At 46.4% G+C, this 19,460-nt stretch overlaps 1 protein-coding gene across 1 annotated transcript; it reads right to left on the bottom strand.

Moving 5' to 3' along the window:
* Window positions 1-1,108: 1,108 nt before the first annotated feature.
* Window positions 1,109-19,361, bottom strand: DRG2 (developmentally regulated GTP binding protein 2). Its single transcript, XM_080981569.1, has 13 exons — window positions 19,219-19,361; window positions 18,133-18,293; window positions 16,528-16,617; window positions 15,026-15,086; window positions 13,092-13,182; window positions 10,240-10,312; window positions 8,318-8,408; window positions 6,888-6,985; window positions 4,985-5,061; window positions 4,234-4,322; window positions 4,033-4,091; window positions 3,368-3,421; window positions 1,109-1,974 (listed from the first exon to the last, which is right to left on the bottom strand). The coding sequence occupies exons 1-13, from the start codon at window positions 19,280-19,282 to the stop codon at window positions 1,888-1,890; spliced, it is 1,095 nt and encodes a 364-aa protein (XP_080837695.1). The 5' UTR covers window positions 19,283-19,361; the 3' UTR covers window positions 1,109-1,887.
* Window positions 19,362-19,460: the final 99 nt, after the last annotated feature.

The raw sequence follows: 19,460 nt of genomic DNA, 5'->3' as shown, positions 1-19,460 counted from the left end.
CTACCTCGAAGGGTTGTTAAGAGGATAGAACGGAGAAAGTCACGCACACCAGCTGGAGCTTTCCGGAGGAAACTCGTGATATGAAATGTAATGAAAATAAAGAAAAATAAACCTGGGCGTGTTAAGACTTCACAGTCTGAACAAATTCCCACTTACCACTGGAAAGGTTGACTGTAACAAGACAGCTGCAAGCTTTTTTTTGAGGTCTAGTCTGGGCGCCTGCTTAGCGTCAGAATCTTGCAAGTACAGAAGCCTTGTCAACCTGGTGTTGGCTGGATGGGAGGTTATCTGGAGGGAACCCAACTGGTAGAAACTTCTTCCCGTATGATCCTACCCAAACCCTGCAATCATCAGCTGAGGCCCTTCTCAATATGCCCCCTACATGGGAGACCTAGAGGGTGGAAACATGAGACCAGACCTTTTTGATGGTGGCCCCTTGCTTGTGGAATGCTCCCCGCAGGGAGGCTCACCTCTTGCCCTTCATTACATAGCTTTCAGCACCAGCCACAAACATATCCTTTTTGCCAGGCCTTTGGCCATTAATTATCTGTGGCCTCTTTGGTATACACTGTTATTGTTGTTACTGTTGTTAAATAAATCTCTATGCCTATACCATACCTCTACCATGTCACCACCTACTCAACTTTTCTCTCATCTAAAAAGTCCCAAACGCCACAACGTCTCCTAAGAGGGGAGTTTCTCCATCCCTTTGATCATTTTGGTTGCCTTTTTCTGAACCTCTTCCGACTCTACAATATCCTACAAATACATTCTACAAATATAGGCCATGGAAGTTTTGAAATATAATCTCTCTCCCTTAATGCAACAGTTTTTCTCCCTGCCATGTGTGTCCAGCCAAGCATAAGAGAACCCTGGGCTGAATGGGAGCAGCCAGAACACCACCTAAGCCCTGGCTGATTTCCAAATTGTAAAAACGTACTGTTAAGAAGAAAAGCCAAACAGAAGTTCAAAATAAGCTGTTAAAAGCGGGCAGGACCAGTCCTACAGTGGAGGAAAAGAAAAGCTGCAGCCTCAGGAACAAGAGCATAAAAAGAACCACTGGAAATATTTCACAGCAGTTAGAAAATGATACTTCACAACTTTGACATTATGGGAGTTCCAAAGAGAAACAAGAACCATTCTTTATTTCAATTGAAGGACAAATGGCTTCTGATGGGTCTGGAGTAAATTTCTTGAGCAGAGCTGCAGGAGCAGCAGGTGTGCTGTTTCTTGGTTGCTGTCTTGCCAAATGGGGTGATATGGGAGAGGGAGAAGTTGGCCTCGTTTCCGTTAACCCCAGTGGAAGTTATCAACACCACCCCTCTTAGCCAGAAAACGGGTGGAAATGAACTTCCACGGGGCACTCTGTGAACGTGACGAAGCGATCCACGTGTAAACAAATCCTTGCGTTGCCCGGAATCGTTTTTGTCCAAGTGGAAGTGCTGATTTTTGAACAGAGCTGTTTGTTCTGCTCGTGAACCAACACACACGGGAGGAAGGAAGAACAGGAGGAGGATGGATGGTTCTTTTCCTGTGTTTTTCAGCTCATGGATCCAAGGCCACTTTTCTGGGCAGCTGTCAAGTCACAACCAAACCCGCTCCGAGCATCTTAAAGGCACCCAAGACCATGCTATTGAAAGGTGCCCCTTAAGCATGTCAGTATGTAAGACAAGAACCTCTCTTCTCCGTGTCCCTAACCTGCAAGAAGTTCCACAGTAGTCTCTTATCCTCCGTGGAAGCTTCATGGAAGCTTATGAGGAGCTGAAGGAAAAACCTCCCATTACAGACAGAGGCTTTTCTTCTTCTTTTTGGCTTTTAGACAGTTTTCTGCCGAGTCGCGTTGAAAATACTGCAGAGCAGAGCAGGGAGAGGGACCAGCGACGAGGATTATTTCTTGACAACCTGGATGACGTCTTCATGTTCCATCAAGTGGCTGAGTCCTACTCGTTGGGGGCTGTACTTGGTGCTGGTTCCCTTGAAAGCCAAAAAACAACAGAGTTTCACCAGCCCTGGTTTGGGGGTCTCTCTGGCAAGAAGAGAGCGAGGTGCCCCTACCACTGCCCAATGCCACTTGCCAATGGATTGCCAATGTCTCCAAGAAAGGGGTCCCTTCTGAGCACTCCCGCCCCCGGGACGGGCAGGGAAAGCAAACCTATGGCCTTTCTGATGCTGTGGGACTCCAACTCCCATCAGCCCCTGCCAGCATGGCCAAGGGTCAGGGGTGATGGGAGCTTGAGTCCAGCAATAACTGGAGGGCTAGGGGTTCTCTATCCCGGGCCTAATGGATTCAACAGCTGCAGCAGGGGTGAGCCTTCTTTTCTCTGTTGAGAGGAGAAGGTGCGGAAGACCACCCCTGTTTTCCTTTCGACTTTTCGCCACCTCTTTTCCCTGCTCCCCCACCCCTTGTTGAAATCAGAGCACATGAAATTGAGCAGGGGGTGTGTGCGGGGGCCTGGGGCTGAAGGCTGTCCCCCTTTGAGCTATTGGATGCTGTGATGGACACCTCAGCTTGCCCCTTGAGGCTGCCACCCTATCTTTCCATGCATTCATCCCCACCTCAGTTCTTTACCTGTTGCGAGGTCAGCCCCAAGAACACCCCAGCTGGAGGCGACTACAGAGCCAGCAAGACCCAGCTACTAGTTCGGTAGCCCGTGGGAGCCTTCTAGATGCTGCTGGACCACAACTCCCATCATAGCTGGCTATGCTGACAGGGGCTGATGGGAGTTGAAGTCCAACACCACCTGGAGGGCACTATGACATCTGAAGGAAGCCCTATATAGGGAAGTTTTTTAATGTTTAATGTTTTATTGCGTTTTCGTATATGCTGCAAGCCACCCAGAGTGGCTGGGGCAACCCAGTCAGCTTAGGTAAAGGTAAAAGGACCCCTGACCATTAGGTACAGTCGAGGCCGACTCTGGGGTTGTGGCGCTCATCTCGCTTTACTGGCTGAGGGAGCCAGCGTACAGCTTCCGGGTCATTTACCTTCCCGCTGGAGCGGTACCTATTTATCTACTTGCACTTTTGTGCTTTCGAACTGCTAGGTAGTTATTAGTGGAGTACAAATAAATTATTATTATTATTATTATTATTATTATTATTATTATTATTTGGCAATACCTGTGGGAATCCCACCAGTGAAGCATAAAAGAAAGAGTCCTCGCTGGCCGTGAGATATTCTTACTCTGTACATGGAGGTTCTACAGAGCTGCTGTTAATAGCTCACCCGTCCCTTTTAGTGCATTTGTCAAACTTCCTTTTAAAAAAGCCACTAAGAGCTTCCCCCATGTTTCCTGCCTATATCACTAATACTTGGCGAAGACACCCGAGGCCTCTGCTCCACCCCACTTTCTTGTCATAGCACACTTACCCAAACCAACGCATACTTGAACTGGCTTGCTAACGTCCGGTGAATTCGATGGCACTGAAGGGAGAAAAAGGTTCAGATGTACCAGGTGAGGCCTTGCAATCTCAGCTCCCTAAGTTTTACTTACTGTACTCCTTGCAGATGACACCCCTTATCCCTTTCCAAAGTCGTGTCGCAGAGGTTCTGAAGCGGAGCTGCTCTTAAAAATGAGCCTGGCGTTACATACCCAATTCCAAAGTGGCAACTTCACGCTCACAGCTGTCTGCAGAACAGCTTCTCCCTTCCCCCCAAAATGGGTCTCTTCCCCACAGTCCCCAAACAGAAGGCACCACCGGACAATGGCTACCCTATTTCCTAGCTCAGGACATTGAAGCAATTAAGGCAACAACTGCTCCTGAAGCAGAGCTGTAGCCAAAAGGCGGAGGGTAGCCAAGGCAGTGCGACCTTCCTGGACTCAATCTCCCATGGAGCCCCAGGCGGTACAGTCAATGGGCAGGGAGCTGATCCAGGGGGCCACAGGTTAGCCACCCCTGCCCTAGTGTGTTTTCAAAGAAGAAGACTGAATCTCCGGCTGGATGGTTTCAGCCTGGGAAGAGCTGGCAGTGCAGAGTGTGTGGAGAAAATAGATGGGGGCGGGTGCTTCTGCAGCTCAAAAATTCAATGCTTACCACATGCTCCACAGATGCCCCTTTCCGTACGATGATAGCATCTGAAAAATCTGGTCTCTCTGTCCGGGACCGAGAAAAGAGAGAAAAAATAGCAAGGTCACTAAGGCACAAGAATTTCGGATCCTCCCTCCTCCCCTGAAGCCCGTATTCATTTTCAGATCTAGTTCCATCCAATCCTGCTGGCCTGCTTGTGCTACTCACGGCCTCTTTTCTTGGTGTAGATGCAGGTAAGGGCCAGGTATTCCCACAGCATCTCCAGCAGGTAGTCCAAGTTCAATTTCATGCCGCAGCTAGAGAGAGGCGGACACACACAAAGTGGGTGGCAGGGCGATAACGACACAGAAAAGGCTTGGGCAGTGGAATCTCCTCCTCATAGAGGCTCGCCTGGCACCTTAATGTCATTTCAAAACCAGGGAAATACTTTCCTCCTCTCTCCCAGGCCTTTAAAACCTTTTACATCATTTTAAACATCTTTTTTCTATTTTGGTTTCCATTTCTCTGTTAATCAAATGGGGATCATTTTCTTGGAGACCGGGGCTGGGGTGGGAGAAGATATTCAGCCTGTTTGGCTAGCCTCAAATAGTTGTCTTGTTTGTGCTGAGATTTTTAAAAAATGTGCACATTGTCTAGAGTGGTGCCTGCTCAAAGTGGTGTCTGTCTGCAAGATGTTGGTGGGATGCTACAGGGACCAAGTACGGTAGTGGTTCCTGGCACATTGGGCCGGGGGGGGGGGTACACACTGCTTCATCCCATCACATAATTTGAGATGCACTTGCCCATAGGCTTCAGCTTCTAGCGAGAATAAATCTAATTACAAATTACAAAAGGTATACAGGGAGAACAGAAGCCAAAGATGACTTTTCTTCCAAAGGGCTCTTCGTACCACAAGCTCTGGAGTTTAAGCCAACCGCATGCTGGCCACAAGACACTGCGCTGGGGAGGTTCACCTTACCTGATCACAACGCTGTGGGGTTTCCGAGCCAGGCGATCTACCTCCTCCATGGAGATCTGATCGACTTTGTTATAAACCTAATCCAAAAGGTGGTGGTGGAGAAAGGAATATTAATGGTGCAAGGAGTCAGTTTCCCCCTTCTCTGTTCAGCTAAATTGAGGGCTGGTGCTAACGAGAGTTGTAGTTCGAAACAGCTGGAGGGCACCAAGTTGAGGAGCCAAATTTGGAGTGTAAGCCTCTTGGGGCAGGGACATGCCTGATGGTGCTACATTAAAAAGTAACAGGCTTCATAAGAAACTATATGCAGCAGCTAGCCTTTGTAGCTTTCCGATGATTTTATTTCCCGAACAAAAGTTTATAACAGTAAGAGATCCGTCTCCAATCCAGTATCCAAAAAGGCAGGGAAGGCAACTGGTGGTTTGCTTATTTGTTTTGGAAAACAGGATGGTTCTTCTAAAGCTTTGCAGCCCTTTCCCCCAAGAAGGGTGTCTTTCTTTTTTGGCCACCCTTTTCAGAGAGAGAAGCCTCTGTCCGCACAATGTCTCCACAACCATAGGGGCTATGAACTTGGATTGGTTCAATTTTTTGAATGAACTTTATTCTCAGGTTAACTGACAATTGCATGGAACTGCAGATTGCACCCAGTACAGACTGCAGGCATATTGTGCTTGCTTCTTCCTCAATCCCTTTTTTGCCTTCCTCCTATCCCTTTTTTGCCTTGTGCATCAAGTTTGCTTTGATTGTGGGCTGGAGAGCAGGGAGCATCTTAATACTGATCTTTGTGTGACCCTCTGAGAGCCTGTCTGGCTAAAGGTTGGAGTACAAATACCATAAACAAACAGGCCTAACTGCATGACGAATGGATGCTTTCTGGATACGGGATTCTGTCTTAGAATGCCAAAGATCTGGATATTAAGCTTATTCAAATCAATGCATAATTCACTCAGAATACCTAGATGAGAGCTCTTATAGGTAGAATAAATAATAATAATAATATTTTTTTATTTATACCCCGCCCACCTGACTGGGTTTCACTAGCCACTCTGGGCGGCTTCCAACAAAAGATTAAAAACATATTAAAATACATTAAAACATCAGTCATTAAAAGCTTCCCTAAACAGGGATGTCTTCAGATGTCTTCTAAACGTCAGATAGTTGTTTATTGCTTTGACATCTGATGGGAGGGCATTCCACAGGGGTGTTTGAGAACTTAAGAAAAGCCTGGGCAGAATCCGAGACCAGGGAGAAGAGTTGATGGAAGAAGACTGGAAAAAGTTTAAAGACTATTTACAGAAATATTGCAAAATTAATGAATGCTAGAATGATGTTGGATAGAAGCTAAGTGGTCTTTAGCTGTAATGTTATAAGGGAATATGAAAAAATGGATTATTAATAGGTAAAAATTTAATGTTACAACACTTTATGATTAAAGACTAGGATTTACAAAGAGGGGAGGGATTCGCTGAACTAACAAACTGAACTGGAATACAAAAAAGGGAGGCGTGAGGAGGTCCGGGAAATAAGCAAATGAAAGATAAGTAATGGAAAGATTGAATTGTTTTTAACCATTTTTATTTTGTATTTTTCTTTTTTCTTTCTTTATTTTGTAATATTCTGAAAATCTTAATAAATATCTTATAAAAAAAAAAGAGAGAACTTAAGAAAAGCCTGGAGAGTCAGACCAAAGATCTATCTAGTCCAGCATTCTCTCCCCACAGTGGTAAAACAGATGCCCATGGGCAGGGAAGCAGGGCAAGCAGGGCAGGAAGGCAATCACTCTCCCCCACCACCACTTGTGTTCCTCAGAAACTTGTTCCCTTAAAAGAAACCCTTGCTTATGGTTAAATACATCCCCCCCATCCCATTCTGTTAAAAGTATGAAACTTCTTACAAGGGTACTCACATAAAGGCAGGGCATGTAGACCCGGTTGCCAACAATCACGTCAATGAACTCGTCAGGTGTGCAGTCTTCCCTGAACAGAACCTCCGCATTAAATATTTCTTAGGTGAGCAGAATCAAGGTTAAACACTTTTGTGTTTGTTAAGAGAGCCAGTGTGTTGTGCTGTTACGAGCACCCAGCTTGGGTTGGTGAAACTCAAGGACAAATCCCCATTTGGCAACAAAGCTGGCCAGGTAATCTTAGGCCAGTCACCATCTTGCAGCCAAACCCACCCCGAAGGGTTGCTGCGAGGAGAAAATACGCCTGATAGAGTCCAGTATTGTCAACACTGATTGGCAGTGCCTTTCCAGGGTCGCCCTCATTCTCGGTCTGAGCCTACTGCTTCGCTCCTGAGCCCAGTGATGTCTCAGGACCAGGACATTGTGACGATGACTAAATATATTTCTAGCCCGCCTTTCTCCCAAGTTGGGATTCAAGGTGGCTTACAACATTTGCAAAATTATAAAATGCAGAATAAAAACAAACTAATTCAAATACTGGTTTTCCCAGTAGTGATGTATGGAAGTGAGAGCTGGACCATAAAGAAGGCTGATCGCCGAAGAATTGATGCTTTTGAATTCCGGTGCTGGAGGAGACTCTTGAGAGTCCCATGGACTGCAAGAAGATCAAACCGATCCATTCTGAAGGAAATCAGCCTTGAGTGCTCACTGGAAGGACAGATCCTGAAGCTGAGGCTCCAATACTTTGGCCACCTCATGAGAAGAGAAGACTCCCTGGAAAAGACCCTGATGTTGGGAAAAATGGAGGGCACAAGGAGAAGGGGACGACAGAGGATGAGATGGCTGGACAGTGTTCTCGAAGCTACCAGCATGAGTTTGATCAAACTGCGGGAGGCAGCGGAAGACAGGAGTGCCTGGTATGCTCTGGTCCATGGGGTCACGAAGAGTTGGACATGACTAAACGACTAAACAACAACAAATTCAAATACATCAAAACACATTTAGAACCAGCAATTACAGAACAATTTGCTCTGAAGCAGCCTAGATATCAGCATCATCTGCATCTCAGTTTCCAAATGCCTGTCTGGGCAGGAAGGTCTTAGCCTGCCAGCGGAAGGATAACAAGGAAGGAGCCAGGTGAAGCTTTCTTGGGAGGGAATTCTGTAACTTGGGAGCAGCCACAGAAAAGGCTCTGTCTCATGCGTCACAACCAACAGTTCTTCTGATGTTGATGGGACCAAGAGAAGGTGCTCACCCGAGGATCTCAGCACCCAGGCAGGGAGATAGAATCTTTCAGGTCGCCTGGGTCCAAACCACCCACCCTCAACTGCTCAGGGCGTTACCAATGACACTGCAAGGCACTTTTACAGCTGGTGCCCTGAATCGCTTTGCTGAGAAATGTAGCTACCAAGAATCTAAGTGAAAAAGGATACTGTACTCGTGGAGGATGAGCTGTACCAGCTTCTCGGAGCACTGAGTCAGCGTCACCATTGAATTGAAGGAGATGCCCCCTCCCTTTTTGGGCTGAAAGACAGAAAAGAGGCTTTGTCAAGATGGCCCTCAATGAGGCTGATTCAGCAAAAGTTTATATTTTGAGTATACTGGATGCCGCAACGTTTGCATAGGATGGCACTGCCAAATGCAGACAGACGTGAAAGGTGAACTGCTGAGAATGCCCCTTTGGTATATCCCAAGATATATTCATTTTGAGCTAAAGTGATCACTCACATCAATTTTGCATGGGCTAAATCCTTTTGACATTTGCAGATGTTCGTGTACTTTGAAACTACATTCCTGGAGTGTTAGTAAGAGTAGTAATAGTAGTAGCAGTAATAATAATAATAATAATAATAATAATAATAATAATAATAAATAATGATGTGATTAATGGCTGGGCAGCAAAAGTGCAAGCACTTATGGCAACTTCAACAGTTCCTGTAGTTTGCAAATATGCTCATGGGCCCAAAAAGTTTGGTGACATTTACACTACGTGACCAAACGGGCAGATGTGGCAGACTGCTTTAAGACGGCATGTGTGAATCACTAGACTGGAACACGATTGTTCTGGGTCAGAGCAATGGTCAGAGAGCGGCTTGCAAGAGGCCTGGACTGCTTCAGGATACAGTGATACCTCGGGTTAAGTACTTAATTTGTTCCGGAGGTCCGTTCTTAACTGAAACTGTTCTTAACCTGAAGCACCACTTTAGCTAATGGGGCCTCCTGCTGCTGCTGCCGCGCCGCCACCGCACGATTTCTGTTCTCATCCTGAAGCAAAGTTCTTAACCCGAGGTAGTATTTCTGGGTTAGCAGAGTCTGTAACCTGAAGCGTCTGTAACCCAAGGTACCACTGTATTGATTTATTCAATTTCTACCCTGCCCTTCCTCCCGAAGGAGCCTGAGTCCAGCTTTTGTTTTATTTGCTATTAATTTATAAAAGGGAGGGAGAACCTCTTTTTTTAGCCTAAGGGCCTTATTCTCTCATACGCAACCTTCCAGGGGCCGCGTGCCAGTGACGGGCAGGACCAGATGTAAAAGCGAGAAGAGCCAAGTGTGAAACTCTTACCTTTGTACAGTACTAGTGTATATTCCAGCCATGCAAGTATGTTAGTGGCTTTTTCTCTTGCACCCCTCTGAGCAAGAAGCATCATCAGAGCTCAAGGACATATCCTAGCCAGGCAAAACCACTCAAGGAGGTGCAGAGTAGGACTGGTGAGGGGCATGGGCTGGGGACAAACCTGAGGCCCACATAAAGAGTCCTGGAAGGCCACATTTGGCCGCTGGCCCTAAAGTTCCCCAACAACCCTATTCTAGTCCTTTCTCCGTGCAGAGAAACAATGAAAAGCACATGGGCAGAATTTGACCCAGCTGCTCACATAAGCAGCAATACACTTAAATAAGCCAAAGCATCTTTATTTTAAGCAAGAAGTTTTGCGGCTCTCCTGCAAACGGTTTCCCCAGCCCCCCTCACCACATTTCGAGTGACCCATTTAAGGAGCCAATTTCGAGAAGCGGGGGGTGATCTCACAAAGCTGGATACTTCCTACACACAGCCAAGAAGCATTTCCGGTGGGGTGGAAGGAAGGTGGAGAAGAGTGGGAGGCTAGCCTTCCCTACCGTCTGTCCTGTCTCCCATGTGTGAGGTTTATTTATTGAGACACAAATAACGTCAACTCGGTGCACAAATGTTCTTGGACCACAGCTCCGTCATCTCTGACCACAGGCAACCTGGATGCAGCTGATGGGTTTGGGGACCTCAGCAATACCTGGAGGCCACCAAGCTGGCGATTGCTGTATTTATGTGTTTTGTACGGGAGGAGCTGTCAGTCCTAAGATTTGCCCACCTGCGGTGTCTCACCTTGAAGTAGATGTTGGGCTTGACTTTATTCAGCCGGATTCCTACTGATTCCAGTTCCTTTTCTAACAGAGCTCTGCAGGAGGGAGGGAGGATGTGGTCATAAAGAGCCGCCAAGCCATTACCCAACTAAACCCAGTAAAATGAGAGCCAAAACCCTCTCCCAGGGTTTCAGGAAGAGACAAATACAGCCCTACCCGAAAATGCCAGGGAGAAGAGTTAGTGAAAGAAGACTGGAAGAAATTTAAAGATTATTTACAGAAATATTGTAAAATTAAGGAATTTTAGAAGGATGTTGGATAGAAATTAAGTGGTTTCCAGCTGTAATGCTTTAAGAGATATGAAAAAAGGCTTACAAATGGGTAAAAGTTTAATGGTAAGGATTTGCTGAACTAACAGATTGAACTGGAATACAAAAAAGGGAGGTACGAGGAGGTCTGGGGAAATAAGTGCAAGGAAGATAGGTTAGGACTTCCGGGTTGGCGCCATCGCCGAATGGCGGACTCCCTCCGAGCTCCGGAGGGAGCCTGCTCGGCAGGGGCTGGGTCCTACCGCACCGGCGATGCGGGGACCCTTAAAAACCACGGCCACGGAGGCCGTGGACATGGAGACTCGGCTGGCACCGCTAGCGCCCTCCCGACTCGTGAAGGAGCCTTTTTAAAGGCTACGGATCGGGTGCCGGGGAGAAGCGTGGTGCTTTGAGTCCTCTGCTATCCCTGCCGAGCGAAGCCGCATGCCATCCGGTGGAGAGCGCTGACTTCTTCCATTGAAAATTCGGACTTCTTAACAACAACCCGTGAGTAATTTGGAAACCGGGTTCAAAAGGAGAAAAAAAGAATTTTTTTTTTTCGGATTGGACACGAGCGGGGGGGGATCCAAAAAGGAAGTCAGTCCCCCTCCCTACTGTAAACCTTCCAAAACAAGGATGGGGAAACCAAGGTCCAAAAAGATTTGTATTGCTGATAAAAACTAAGAATTCCACGATGGGGAACTACAAGAACTGTGCTGGAGGAAGAATTGAGGGAGAAGGGAAACGTAACCCCCCCCCCTGGGAACCGGGGTGATTGAAGAGAGAGCCTGGTGAAAAGAGTCGGAGATTTTGACAGCTGTCAAAGTAGCTGTCAAAGTCGGAAAGCAGAGAGGATTTTATTATGAGAACTTTGCTGGTTAAATTTGTTACAATTTGCTATAACCCGTTAAAACTTGGATACAAAATGGCGAAAATATGGATAACAATCGGACTTTTGGACTAGAGAAAACAAAGTTACAACAATCCCCCTAGAGGAGTTTCGGGACATTACAAAGATGGTCGTAAGTGGAAAAATACCATTGGAATTTTACAGGACTGGTTATCTTCTGGGAAAGCTGCAAAACGGAAATAATATTTTGTCTACAGGGTGTTCAGCTAAAGGAGACAATAGAATTTTCTATTGAAGAAAGGAAGGGACTGAACGCAAGTTTTTGTTCCTGAATAACAATAATCCCTGCAGAGTTACTAAGCTTCTGAATTAGAACGTTTTAGCAGCGGAACAAGAGGAAATTGGACTACAACTTGGAAAGAACAATGGGGGGAGTTTTATTAAAGATTTGAAGTTAAATGTTTTAAAAAAATAATTATAAAAAGAAAAAGCCAGCAAGGAGTTGGGGGAAATAGGTGATTTATGGACTTTAAGAATTCCAGGCAGATAACATGGTTTGGTGGTCAGGGGGAAATTAAACCGGGGACAGGGGGGGGGGAGAACTAAAATCCAAAGGCTTGTCAACTTTTTTTTCTGAATTGGCTCTTTTTCATCTATTATACTTTTTATTTCTTATTTCTTATATTTCTATTGTGTGGGGTGTCCTTATCATTAAAAAAAAGGGAAATTGTGAAATGAAAATGGGGTGGGCCCTGGGGAGAGAACTTTTGTTTTTTATTAAGGGTATTGATGAGGAGTGTATAAATTTTAAATTCGAATAATGGTCTAAACAAATTAAGTTTCAATTAGAACTGAGAGCTTGTGGAGCCAACAATATGAAAGGGGAATATGGTAGGGGTGGGGGAAGGGGGGAGTCCCGGAAAGTGGATGTATGAAAATAAGGCTTTGAATGTACTTTAATCTTTACTTTCTGTATTTTTGAAAATTTTAATAAATATCATTTAAAAAAAAAAAAAAAGATAGGTTATGGAAAATTAACGTGTTTTTAACTGTTTTATTTTGTATGTTTCTTTTTATTCTTTACTTTTTTTGTTATATCTTAACAACTTTATATATTTTTTCTTTTTTCTGTATTCTGTATTTTCCGGTATTTTTTGAAACTTTAATAAATATCATTAAAATAAAAAAAAAGAAAGAAAATGCCAGGGGTTGCACCCAGGACAGGGGTTGGAAAGGTTTACCAGCCATAGGCCAGATCACTCCCACGGAGATCGTCGGTGGGCCGGAGTGGCACAGCGCAATGCCGGAAATTGCGTCTGCGACACCAGAAATTGTTTCTGCGCATGCCCAGACACTGGAAATCGTGCCTGCGCAGAAGCGTTTTTTGGTGTCTGGACATGCGCAGACGTGATTTCCAGTATTTGCGCGTGCGCAGATGCAATTTCCAGCGCTGCTTGACAAGTCCCCGTGCTGCGCTGCACCGGTTTAGTGCAGCATGCGGGGGACTCGCCAACCAGGCGGCTCTGTTCAGGGGTTGCTCGTGGGCTGGTAAAATGGTCTTTGTGGGCCGCATCTGGCCCATGGGGCGCACGTTGCCAACCACTGACCTAGGACCTTCTGCATGAAAAGCAGAGACTCAACCACTGAGCCACGACCCTTTCCCTTCCAGTCCATAATTCAACCCACGTGTGGGTGCTTTGCCCTCTAGGCACTAACCTCTGCACTTCCCCCTTTGTAGCGTCCAGCATCATGATAACGACGTCAGAAGTCCGGGCTACAGCAATCACTTGGCGCCCTCGGCCTTTTCCTGCAAAGGAAATGAGAAAATGGGAGTTACTTGCTGCGACAGCAGGAGAGCAAGAAGCTGTGTAGCAGAAGCAAGAGCAGAATCTCTGCTTTTTTGCATCATGCAAACAAGGAATTGCTTTCCACCCTGTCTTTTGATGCAGAAGGCTTCTCAAAAAGGCTTATTTTTAAAAATACAGCTCCATTAGTGCTGCTCCCCACTCCTCCAAACAGATGGCGGTGCTCGGGTAGCGTCTTCTCCTCACCCTCCCCAGGCCAGTTCTCATTAGACAACTATCCCCCCCTTTCCCATGCTGAAAATGCCTGCAATTCAGCAGCCGCTGCTTGGCTGAATCCTTCTCCCAGGAGCATCCCCCAAGGACCACGAGACTTTTCACTGTCCAAGGACAGGGAGGGAGGAGGCAGGGCCAGCAGCACGATTAACCTGACTGGCAATCAAGGTGGGAGGAACACTTCTTAATTCGAAAGGAGGATGCTGCACAGAGCCAGGGCCAAAAGCAGGTGGAGCTGGCAGCACTGCAAGATCAAAAAGGGATTTTAACTCCCGTTCTAGTCCCAACCCACCCCCCTTCTATACGCAAGAGGATGTGATTCACTGGGGGGGGGGTTGTTGCTGCTGTTTGCATTTTTATTGTTTGTTGTTGCTTAGTCGTGTCCGACTCTTCGTGACCCCATGGACCAGAGCATGCCAGGCACTCCTGTCTTCCACTGCCTCCCACAGTTTGGTCAAACTCATGCTGGTAGCTTTGAGAGCACTGTCCAACCATCTTGTCCTCTGTCGTCCCCTTCTCCTTGTGTTTGGTCAGACTCATGTTTGTAGCTTCAAGAATACTGTCCAACCATCTCGTCCTCTGGCGTCCCCTTCTCCTTGTGCCCTCAATCTTTCCCAACATCGGGGTCTATTCCAGGGAGTCTTCTCTTCTCATGAGGTGGCCAAAGTATTGGAGCCTCAGCTTCAGGATCTGTCCTTCCAGTGAGCACTCAGGGCTGATTTCCTTAAGAATGGATACGTTTGATCTTCTTGCAGTCCATGGGACTTTCAATTTTTATTGTTAGGCCTCATTATTATTTGTGTTGGGCCTGTAAGACAGAGCTATTCCGCCTGGCTTTCAATTTGAACTTAGCCTCATCTTTTATTCCCCTTTCTTCCATTCTCCTCCCCTTTTTATGAAGATTACCCGCTCTGGGATCCCACAGCTAATTCTCCTCTGGTCTTCTCACTGGCCCAAACAGGACTAATTTAGCCAGCTAGCCCTGGTGATCATCTAATGTTTATTGGATGGATTTCCCCCCTAAATTGATTTTTGAATTCTGAATTTATTGTTATTCATGTTTTAAACTGTATTTTATGCTGTTTTTTGTTTCATCGATTAAGTGTTTTAAATTTGTTGTTAATCGCCCTGAGCCCAGTTTTCTGACCTGGGAAGGGCGGGGTATAAATAAAATTATTATTATTATCATTATCATTATTATTATTATTATTATTTCTGAAGACTTACTGAGGTGCTTCCATTAGCTTAGAGTTCAGGGATATTTATATTCTGCTACAATTTTGTAACTGTCAGAATAAACTATGTACATATTTTGATGCTGTTAAGCCACCTTGGGCATGACTTAACTGCAGAAAGGTGCCGTACAAATAGAATGAGGATGTGTTGCTTTGCTCACTTTCGCCTCTGGTCCCCACACACCACGAGGGAACAGCCTCTGGAAGGCTGCCCAGGAGCGAATGTGCTCCATCAAGCTGAAGAAAAGGTCCCTTGTCACTGTGCAAAAGTGCTACTGCCCTGGGAACGTCAATGTGCTTTGGGCAGAATGAGACACAGGCGACATTCCCCACCTACCTTGAGCAGCTCCTTCGATGATCCCAGGCAGATCGAGAAGCTGGATGTTGGCTCCTTTGTACTGGCAAAAGACGAAAGAGAAGACCGTGAAGCAGCACATGGAGGGAGGGGGTGGTTACAATGATACAGAGCACCTCCAGCCCTTACCCCCCCCCCCCAGGTTTTGATATCCTAAGCTTACAGGTCACTTCACCTTTTTAGCACTCTCATGCATGCTCAGAGAATGCAGCAGCTAGACTGGTGACTGGGACTGGCCGCCGGGACCACATAACACCAGTCCTGAGAGATCTGCATTGGCTCCCAGTACGTTTCCGAGCACAATTCAAAGTGTTGGTGTTGACCTTTAAAGCCCTAAACGGCCTCGGCCCAGTATACCTGAAGGAGCGTCTCCACCTCCATCGTTCAGCCCGGACACGGAGGTCCAGTGCTGAGGGCCTTCTGGCGGTTCCCTCATTGCGAGAAGTGAGGTTACAGGGAACCAAACAGAGGGCCTTCTCGGTAGTGGCGCCTGCCCTGTGGAATGCCCTCCCATCAGATTTCAAGGAAATAAGCAGCTATCTTATTTTTAAAAGACATCTGAAGGCAGCCCTGTTTAGGGAAGTTTTTAATATTTAATGCTGTATTGTTTTTAACCCCAGAGTGGCTGGGGAAACTCGGCCAGATGGGTGGGGTATAAATAATAAACTATTATTATTATTATTATTATTATTACTATTACAAACACACACACACTTCATCAGGGGATCTACTGGTTTATTTAGAACTGCACAGCCTGCTTTTTTTGCTCAGAGACCACAAGGACAGTTCCTTGGATGAGTGAAAACAATAATCTAAAACTTGTTCATCCAAAAAATGAGGAAGAGAATTGGCAGGCCTAAAGGATTCTGATACTGGAGGCTTTTTTAAAAAAAAAATCCAAAGTAGAGAGTGGGACCAGAGGCAAAAACAGAAAGAACAATTAATGTAAATTTTACCTTTCTGCAGACTAGTTTCTACACCCATCCCTCTCCATCCTCCATAAAGAGGAGCAAGAGGCAATGTGAGACGTCAAGGGCACATTGGGGGTATGAAACTGGACCTATGGGGGGGACGTCCTGAGGAAAGGGGTGTGTGGCCTTAGCCTGAGGTCACCCACCACCCTGAGTAGCTGTAAATTCTGGCCTGCTGTCAGCGTGGTAACCTTCCATTTCTGCAGCCCCAAGAAGGCAGCTAAACCAGGGTATTTATCGAGTCCTTGGTGGCTATCAGAACACAGCTGGTGGGCCTCCAATCTACTCTAGGTGCGTTCTTGGAGAGAGGACCCAACGTTAAGGCATTAGCTTCCTAGTTTTAACATCTGGCAAACCCCAGAAGGCAAACATGGACTGCTTCTGAAATACATGGAGCCTCCCATTCTAAAAGAAACAGAATTCAACAGCCCCCAACCCTTGCATTCACATAAAAACTGCAGTGCGGTTTCATTCCTGCCCCAGCAGATGGCAACCCAATGGAACTGCGCTAACCTCTATGACTCCAGGAATACAAGTTAATGTGGTGAATTCGTAGGAAGCTGCCTCACTCGCCGTGGAAGTCATCAAACTCAGAAAGGTGGACTGAAAGGGAAGATGAGTGTGTTAGCAGTGGCAGAGGAAAGCCACCCACTTGTGACAAATCAGCAGCCGTGCTGATGTGAACTTTCCATGTAAAAACATATTTTATTTTATTGTTTGTTTGCTTGTTTGAATTTCCATCCCAGGTTTTCCTCCAAAGAACTCAAGGCGGTGTACTAGGCTCTCCCATTTAATCCCCTCCATGACCCTCCAAGGGAGGATAGTCTGTGAGGCAGTGACCAGTGTTCGAAAATGGCCAGGCGCATTTTGCACCTGGCTTTTGACCACTTGCAATCAAGTGAAGATGCCTGGGTATCATTGGATGGTGGACTGTTTTCACACACTAATACCCTATCCTGTAGTATTCTATCTGTTATATCAGGCATAGGCAAACTCGGGCCCTCCAGATGTTTTTGGGACTACAATTCCCATCATCCCTAGCTAACATGACCAGTGGTCAGGGAGGATGGGAATTGTAGTCTCAAAATATATGGAGGGCCCAAGTTTGCCTATGCCTGTGTTATATTTTATTTGCGTAATCAGAATGAATTTCAGAAACCCAAATACTTTCACGGTGCAGCCTGAGCAGGAGTAGTGAACATTATAGCTAATTGTTGTTGCTTGTCTTCATTTACCCCACCCCACTGCCCTGCTCACAGTTGTGGACAATATTCTTACGTTATGAATATCACCATAAAGAAACAGAGGTCAGAATAGGCGTGGACTGACCCTGGATCAAGTGACTTTTCTTCTTTAAGTTCTCAAAGCTCTTAATCCAGTCAGATGTTTGACTGAAAATCAATCACAATCCATCCATCCTTTGAAAATTGAGACTTTAGAGCCGTTTTGACCCCAAATGGCAACTAAACATTCGGTTTTGGTGACTATAACCTTGGTTTAAAGAGCCATTTGGTGCCTAGCTTATATATCTGAGTTTCTAACACTGCTGGGGAGAGTCCCAAATGCTAGACAGAGAGGTCTGCAGGGACAGATTTGGCCCCTGGATAAAGATTCCCATGCTAGAGGGGGATTTTCCACTGGTGGCAGATGACAGAGACTGTGACTCCATGAGACAGGTGTAAAACCAAATTAAATAAAGGTTTTATTTCAAAACAACAAACAGCAAAGCTTGTGGGTGTTTTTCCTGCAGGCAAAGTTCAAACTGCAGCTTTTCTCCTTTTGTAGTCATGGCCAGCTGCAACCATTCAGCCCAGAGCTCACAAAATCTGTTCTTAAACGTACAAACATCTTTACTGTTTCTTTGTAGAATGACTCCCAACATCCCGACCCCTGAATTATAAACTTGAGGGTGAGACTTCATTTAAAGCAAGGGTGGGGAGCCTGTGGCCCTCCAGACTACAGACACCCATCGTTTCTGAATCCTGGCGATGCTGGCTGGGGTTGATGGGATGTGCAGCCCAGCAACATCTTGAGGGCCACAGGTTCCTCACACCTGCTTTAAAAGGAAGCACACCAAGTAACAGACACAGGAATAGGAATTCTCCAAGTGTCACTGACCTTACCCACAGAGGGGAAACCAATCAGCGCCACCCGGGCATCTCCAGATTTCATCACATCAAAGCCTTCGCCTTTGCCCGCCGCCGATTTGGAAGGCTCCAAAAGCTGAGCTCTGTACTTTGCAAGCTTTGCCTTCAGCAAGCCAAGATGGTACTCGGTGGCTAGAGCGGAAATAGAAAAAGTAACACACACATACATGACTAGGAAACAAAATCAGTGACCGATGAGTTAGTGTACCTGTACTCTCCTAATGGCTCCTTCTCTGTTCCTCTTGCCTAGCTCTCTAACCTGGTCAACCAGAGCTACCGTTCCCCCTTTCTAAAGGCAAAAAGCACCTCCGACTGTATTTCTGTCAATTACTCAGCTGGGCTGGGGAAAGGGATAAAGAGCCAGATTTCACCGCACACTAGGTATGAACTTTAAAAACGAAGAGCTTCAGGCTTTTAACTGTTACTCTCTGATAGTTTCTGGTTTGTTTACTTTTATTATGCATTTTGTGTTCTTATTCTGTGTTTTTATGTTGTGAAGAGACCTGAAATCAGCAACAAAAAATTTCAGTGTTATGAATCTCCATGCACCGTCTTATTCCCCCGCTTTTTAAAGTCCCCTAGCTACCTCGCAACCGCACTTGTTTTCCCTCCCCAAATGTATTTATACCAAAGGGGGGGGGGACACAGAAAGCGCTTAAGCAAAATAGCGTTAACGAAAAGGCAGTGCGGGGCAAACAAATGCGACACACTTGGTACACAAACTTTGCATGCAGGTGCTGTAGGAGCCCATCTGAAGAGCCGCCCACCCCCGACCCTGCAGTTCATTCCCTCCCTTAATAAACCTAATAAATAAAATAAATCCACATCCTGCCGACCCCGCAAAACAGCCTCAACCCTCTGCCATTGCCCAGCCCAGGGCCTTAGAGCTCCTATTATTGTTTTTAACCCTCTCGGGGCAAAAACTCAGCAGGCGAAGCTTTTCAACCGAGAAAAGCCGCACCTGCTGAACTTCTGCCTACCGAGCAGGCGCTTCAAAGGCCCCAGTCAAGGGGTAGCCTCTTCCATTCAGCCGGCGCGTCCTAAGGAGGAGCCAAACCTTTGTTCTTCTGGGTCCGGGCGATCTCCTTCTCGATCTCCGCGATCTTCTCCAGGATCCCCATCGTGGCACTCCGGGACGGGAAGCGCAGCTGGCCAGGGAGAGAAGACAGGGAGCGCTGACCCGGAAGTGGTTGCAGTCAGTCGCCCCTCCCACAGGAAGTGATCCCGGAGCGGTGCGACGCGCCTTCTTGTCCCCCGCGCCAACCGAAGCCGGCGGCATTTCCGTTCCGCGCGTCGAAG

This window comes from Podarcis pityusensis, assembly GCF_964106645.2.
Source record: "Podarcis pityusensis genome assembly, chromosome: 14".
Lineage (NCBI taxonomy): Eukaryota > Metazoa > Chordata > Lepidosauria > Squamata > Lacertidae > Podarcis > Podarcis pityusensis.
Note: the sequence above shows the minus strand (reverse complement) of the source record. Positions and strands in the feature narration are given on the sequence as shown.